The sequence below is a fragment of the Aplidium turbinatum genome, chromosome 7 (assembly GCF_918807975.1).
Source record: "Aplidium turbinatum chromosome 7, kaAplTurb1.1, whole genome shotgun sequence".
NCBI classification, from domain to species: Eukaryota; Metazoa; Chordata; class Ascidiacea; order Aplousobranchia; family Polyclinidae; genus Aplidium; species Aplidium turbinatum.
This window is the reverse complement of record NC_137478.1, coordinates 7,407,410-7,414,527: the sequence shown is the minus strand read 5'-3', so window position 1 is coordinate 7,414,527 and position 7,118 is coordinate 7,407,410. Positions and strand designations below refer to the sequence as shown.

Genomic DNA, 7,118 nt, shown 5'->3' with positions numbered 1-7,118 from the left:
TCTAAAATATTTTGGTTAGCTGTTCAAATTCAAACCTGTGAAATTTATGCCATTTCTTATACAGTTTTATGCTTTCTGTAGTGGTTGATCATTTGCAACTTCACAAACAATATGGCCGACGCGTGTAATAGTATCGAAGGACTGAAAAAGTAGCAAAGGCGAATTGCCTAACACCTTCAATTTCTGGATCAGACCGATACTATCCACTTTTGGAGCTTTAACAAAAAGTTGAGAAGCAAAATTTCCGAAACCAATTGCTTATTAATTGAAATTGGAACTGCATTGATTTAGTATTGTTGGGCTAGGATGACTAAATACAAAAGCTTTGACAATGAAACTGATTCAAACAGACTTTGTCCTTTAAAACAAGCTTCAGAAGAAAGAAGCGATGAAGAAATAACTTTGGAGACTACACCAAGACGTTGGGCAGTATTATCTTTGACAACATTCTACCTCATCGCAATTGGTTACAATAGAGCGTGCTTCGGGGTTGTGGAAAATGTATATACCCATTATTTTCATGTTAGCACTGGTGATGTGGATTGGTTGACCCTTAGTATGAGTGGAATCTGTGCCATTGTAGCCTTGGTATTACTTTGCCTTCTCCCAATAAAGAAAATTGGCTTCAGATTGCTGTGTTTACTTACTTCTTTCTTTGTGGTAGCAAGTTACACATGCCACTTTATTTCAGCTTTCTCTCGGGACTTCTTCTTGTTCAGTCTCGCCGGCCAGATCTTCATGGGATTCGTCAACACCACTGGTATCACCTTGATACCAGTTGTTGCAGCACTTTGGTTTTCAGCTCAGGAAGTAGCGACCGCTGTTGGTGTCATGCTGGGCGGAATGGCAATTGGAAACTTGTTTGGTTTTAACTTTCCTGCTCATTTTCTCGAATATCAAACCAGCATGACAGAAGATGTTTGGATTAAGAAAGTGAAAAACCGACTCATTTGTATATTTCTGGTTTGGTTGGTACTCAGTTTGATTGCTTTTGTTGCAACGTTTTTAATTATCAAAGAACAGCCTGATTTTCCCCCTAGTCTGTCTGAAGCTGCCAAGCGAAAAATGATCATTGACAAGCGATTTTCTGAGCAACCACTGCATCTTCGAATTGTTTTCTATTTGAAAATGGTAATTAATGATAGAACGTTTTTAGCTTTGGTGCTGTGCTTTGGAATGGTGGAAACTTGCTACATGTTGGAAGTATTAATGATTGCTGACATTTTGCGTTATACAAGTGCCGAGGTTCATCTATCAACAGATAGCAACATTCTTGCAGCCCACTACTTGTCGGCTTATGCTGCCGGAGCCCTGTTCGGTGGAGTAGTTAGCGGGATTGTTTTAGACAAAACGAAGCGTTTCAAACTAGTGGCAATTATTTCCGGCGTTTTTATGGTACTCTTTTCAATCGGTTTTCTTCTTGCAGTGAATTTTAATAATGTTTCGTCAAGTTATGCTACCAACTGTGCGTATGGATTTTTTAATGGGGCTTGCTATACCTGTTTGTACGAGATCATAGTACAGCATATGTATCCATGCAGCGAAATTGCTTTAGGATCTTGGATTGCTTTTTTTGTAAACGCCTCTGCTCTCACCGTTCCTTTGCTCGGAAGGTTTATATACAATTACATTGCCGAAATCGGTGTATTAGTGTTCCAGGCAAGTGTTCTATGTATAGCAACAATTGTTATAGTATTTCTTAACCCCAAGTACGAGCGATATTCTGTGAACAAAGGACAAACGCATGCGACGCCTCTTCTTGAAACTTCAAAATAGCATGTTTTGTTATTGCGCTTTTTACAGTTCTAAGAAGCATGTAAGAAGGTATTTTACTTCGATTTGTGGTTGATGTATTATTTTAATTTAGTTATTTACTTTGATGAACATTTTTGTCAAATTCATAAAGAAGGCGAAGTAATTCTAGTTTCCATGCTCTTAATTCATCTATTTATATGATGTAAACTCAAATTTACGGTAACAGGATATAAAAAAATGAACTTGAAAAAGTATAGCACAATTTTTGAAAACATAATTTTAGTAATTTAAGATAATATTTTACATTTTTGGTTTTGTAGTAACGAGTAGATGACTACCACTTCAAGATAAGTTTTTAATTTTCCTGCTTACAACAACCTCTTTTACTCTTTGGAAAGTTGTAAACTAACGCAAAATGCTGTTGCTGAAAATGATGATTTCCAAATTTCCAAAACTATTTGTTAAGTCCAACATTGTTGACGATGTTCAACACTCGGTAGTCTACAGATTCAATCCTTGTGCATGTCTTGAACCAATGTGTTTTAACACCAACAATGACGAGTGTTTATGACATGGTGAATTGTGTCTTTGAAAGTATCGGCTATAGACATTGCTTGTGTGAGACAAATCATGAGAAGACATTTTTGCTATACAAATGCACAGTGTCTTACTGAAGAATAGATGAGAGCTAGGGCTGGTGCTGACAATATAAGGTCAGCCCTTGCTCCCCAGTTGAAACTGCAAAATGAGTCAGAATTTCAACGCAATATGACGATATGACTTATGGTTTTTCCCAATGACAACAAGTTGTGTGGTTACTTTAACGACCTGTCTACTAGTGTTATCCGAAGATACTTAGCCTACGACAGTGAATTTCTATCGATTTTTACATTTATCTCACAGTCCATTTCCCAATTGTGTAGCCTAGATAGAAAGCCCAGGCCCGGATTTAGGGGGGGCAGAGGGTGCAGGTACCCCGGCACTTTTTACTTCCCTGTTATTCTTTTTAATAACGATTAATGTAGGCGAACCTAAACCAGATTGTTTGCCTACAACTTTGCCTTTTGTTTTGAAGCAAAATTATTTGTCCTCACTTTGTTTCGATTCGTTGATAAATAGACTGCCTGCGTCTCTGAAAAATAAAAGAAAACTAACTGATATGATTGTGATTTTATACGATAGTTTTTATAGGTCCTATAATCACGTCTATCTTGTCAAAAGTATTTTAACCATACAAAAATAATGCTGAACTAATACTGTAGACTATATATAACTCTGAGAGAAGATTCTAAGACGTATATAACTCTAAAAGATAGAGTAGGATACAGATAAAGTACTCACTGAGACAGCCACTTCATCTGGTCCAGATCTGGTAAAGATCTGGTCAGATCCGTACCCGACTTGGTAAAGATCAGAACCAAATAAGTGGCTGTGAGAAACTTTTTATGAAAATTACAGCGTCTCTTACTGATATAACAATCTGAGGTAAAAAAAAGTACTAAAAAGTGGGGAAAAATTGCAGTGGGGAGGTAATTGCCCCCTTCCCTTAAAAGAAGCCCTGGAGTGAAGATGTGAAGTATAGCCAAGTCAAAAGATACTAGGCTACAATAATATAGTAAAAATGCACAATGACATGCACAGCACCAAAACGTTTAAAATCATAAGAACAGTGAAGGGAACGATTTGCAAGTAAACCTGTAGGCTACAGTACGTGTACAAGTATGAAAATCTACCACGATAAAAATGTCTAAGAATGTTTTCTCTGTCCAAAAATGAACATTCCAACTTAATAAATTTATTTGTAGCAAATCAACCCACTAGCCTCTGGCCCTTCGAATCCTTGTGGACACTTTTGGGCCCATGACTGTTGAAAGGTTGCCCACCCCTGTTGTAGCATCGAGAATTTAAGTTATCTCACCAAGTTACACTATGAACAATTTCCAGGTCATCCGCATATTTTGCTGGGACTGAGCTTTGCAAGTCGAACAATAAATGGAAAGCAAAATGGAGAAGCAGGATAAACATGCCCCGCTCCTTTGTCTCTGACGGCGACACCCTCCCTATTGGCCTGCCCTTGCCGAGACAAACGCGGGAGTGCCTAAATTGCCGACTATGCCATCGACATTAGTCTTATCTTCAGTCACTAATGCAAGGGTTCCCAACCTTTTTACGATCTCGTACCACTTGGACGCTCTGTACTGCCAAGCGTACCACTTCTTGCAGAACAAATAATTTTATCGAATCATATTTTATTCAGAAGAATATTATTGGCTTATTAAAATAACACTAAATAGACCGAGAGCCTACGACAGAAGATTTCACCCCATAAGGTACAAAAGGTTTGAGCCCTTGAAGTTACTGGGGTCAACCATGTCACTCACAAAAAGTATGGAAGATTGACCGCACCGGGTGGATCTGGACCCTAGAGCCCCCTAAAAAGCCCAAAAAGGGGGTTAATTTCACCCCATAAGGTACATGGACCAAACTTGGTGAAAACGAAGTTCTATGTCAGGACATCACAAAAATATCAAATCTAACAATATTTTCGAGTGGAAAGGTGATGTAAGACTCCCCCCAAAGTGACCCCCAGGGGGTTAATTTCACCCCATAAAGTACATGGACCAAACTTGGTCAAAACGAAGTCTTATGTCAGGACATCACAAAAATATCAAATCTAACAATATTTTCGGGTGGAAAGGTGATGTAAGATGCCTTCAAAGTGACTTCCCTTAATGTGACCCCCTCGGAAGGTTTATTCCACCCCATAAGGTACATGGACCAAACTTGGTCAAAATGAAGTCTTATGTCAGGACATCACAAAAATATCAAATCTAACAATATTTTCGGGTGGAAAGGTGATGTAAGATGCTTTCAAAGTGACTTCCCTTAATGTGACCCCCTCGGAAGGTTTATTCCACCCCATAAGGTACATGGACCAAACTTGGTCAAAATGAAGTCTTATGTCAGGACATCACAAAAATATCAAATCTAACAATATTTTCGGGTGGAAAGGTGGTGTAAGATGACTTCAAAGTGACTTTCCTTAATGTGACCCCCTCGGAAGGTGTATTTCACCCCATAAAGTACATGGACCAAACTTGGTCAAAACGAAGTCTTATGTCAGGACATCACAAAAATATCAAATCTAACAATATTTTCGGGTGGAAAGGTGATGTAAGATGTCATCAAAGTGACCCCCAGAGGGTTTATTTCACCATAGAGTACATGGACCAAACGTGGTCAAAACGAAGTCTTCTAGGGCACCACAAAATATCAAATCTAACAATACTCTCAGTTGGAAAGGTGATAAAAGACCTACCCAAAAGTGAATCTCCTCCTATAGTTTAATTTACTTCATCCCTTTCTCGAACCAACCTTGGTGTAACGAAAGTGCTATGCCAGGACAGTACGAATGGATTAAATTTAAAAATATTTTTATATAGGTTTTGATGAAATACATTCACAAGCTGTCCCATGATGCATGAAATGGAACTATAGCCTACTTTACAAAAAGTTTTTGTATAAATCATATTAAGTCAATCGAAAAAAGGCAACAGGACATGACAATACATGGCTTTGTAACACCAAAAACAGAAAGTACGTAAGAAGCATATAGGCTACAGTAGCCAGAAAATTGATCCAAGATCTTGATACCACCACTAAATGTGGACTTAATCGAACAACTGACTATCCAAATCAAAACGTTTCGAAATGAATCATTTGGAACGTTAATTTAGGCAGTAATGAACATTTTCCAGCTGCTACAATAAATAACCCAATAAACCCAATGTAGTAAATTTTTGTTTAATGCCATTTGCTTCATGTCTCCAATCAGTTATTGTAACTGTTCATTCATAAACAGAGATTGTTTGTGTAAATGTAAACGGTAACTCAATTGGTTAGCGCGTCACTTCTGGAACGAAGAAGCTTCAAGATCAATAGCGGCGCTGGTTCGACTCTCGGGTGTGCGCTTGAGCAACGCACGTTAAGGGCTGCTCTCCATTCAGCGGCATCTAATGGATGGAATAATTCCCCGACAACAAGCCTTCAACAATCGGAAACTTCACTCTGTCAATCTCGGTGACCGGGCCTGCGCCAGTGATTCAAAGCCTCTACAAGTATGCGAAACTGCCAGGATTAAGCTCTGCAAGAAGCTTTCCCAGTCCGAGGATAAAGATTCAATCAATCAATCAATCACTGGTGTCGCTTTTACTTTCTTCGTCTTATTCTTCAGATTCATACAATTCTCCTGTTATATACAGAGAAATAAAGACTGTACGAAACAATTGCTATTATGCACTACAGATATGCGTAACATACAATAGTAGTTTTATTATCATTTACAGACGTCTATTTTTCTTCGAATAATGCAACATTGCAACTTACTATTAACTGGAAAAAGTTCAACATTTATTTGTTATTTAGTGCACCCAGGCATTTTTCTCAAGATTGCAGAAACTATTGGTTATAGGTTCCTAAAACGAAACTTTACAGCCAGTTATTGGCTAATGTTTACAGTAAGAAAGTAAACGACTGATAGACCAGGAGAAAGTTTTATATTTATAAAGGGTAACCCAAGCGACATCCAATGCTGTTTACCTTCTTCTTGACTTTCCTGGATGAGATCAGATTCCACGCAGAGACATCTAAAGATGCTTTATACCTTTACCTTCAAACCACACCACTTTATAAGAACCTCCTTCTTCTTTCCAGCCATACTCTAGCAGCAACGTTGCTGCTTGTTCACTTCTAGTTGAAGATAACCACCATCTTGTGATGAGATGTGTGCGCCTTGTCTTCTGGAGAAGTACTCGTAAACAAAGTGGTAGAGTACTACTATCTACAGTAGCTTCTGGTATGCATGATATCCTTTCATTTTCTTTTTTGGGTTTGTAGCCGTCTAAAAACATTTGTAAACGGACTTCGTTGACATAATTAATTTTCTTGTTTTTGTACATGTTACACACAAAGTTCTCTATGGCGATGATAGTGTCTTCACTAATTTCTTTGTCGTGTCCGAGTTGGCTAAAAGCTGCCTGCGCTTCGTGGTTTCCTTGGAGTAATTTCAGCGGCCGCACTTTCCCTTTCCTGCTAAATGACGAGGTGTAATCAGAATCTGTAAAGGCATGATATGCAGGTGAACACTTGCAAATCGTCACTCCAAGTGCGGTAGGCCTATGCAGCTGGTTGATGTTGATGTACCGCTGCGTGTTATTGCTTTGCAAGCCAGCTTCTATCCATATCTTTAATGAAGGATCAAAAGTTCCATAGCAACCTAAGCCAATTACAAGACAGTCAGTGTCAGACGTGCGGATAACCACATTGCTTGGGGCTGGTACATCGCAGACAGCTTGCTTTATCTC

At 38.6% G+C, this 7,118-nt stretch overlaps 1 protein-coding gene across 1 annotated transcript; it reads left to right on the top strand.

Annotated features, from left to right (window-relative positions):
• Positions 1 to 2,884, top strand: LOC145774316 (choline/ethanolamine transporter flvcr2a-like). The gene has a single exon (XM_082585531.1). The coding sequence runs from the start codon at positions 307 to 309 to the stop codon at positions 1,774 to 1,776; it is 1,470 nt and encodes a 489-aa protein (XP_082441657.1). The 5' UTR covers positions 1 to 306; the 3' UTR covers positions 1,777 to 2,884.
• The last annotated feature ends 4,234 nt before the right edge of the window (positions 2,885 to 7,118 follow it).

What these genes read in the sequence shown, in the direction of transcription:
- LOC145774316 (XM_082585531.1), top strand. Translation starts at nt 307, where the DNA reads ATGACTAAATACAAAAGCTTTGACAATGAAACTGATTCAAACAGACTT.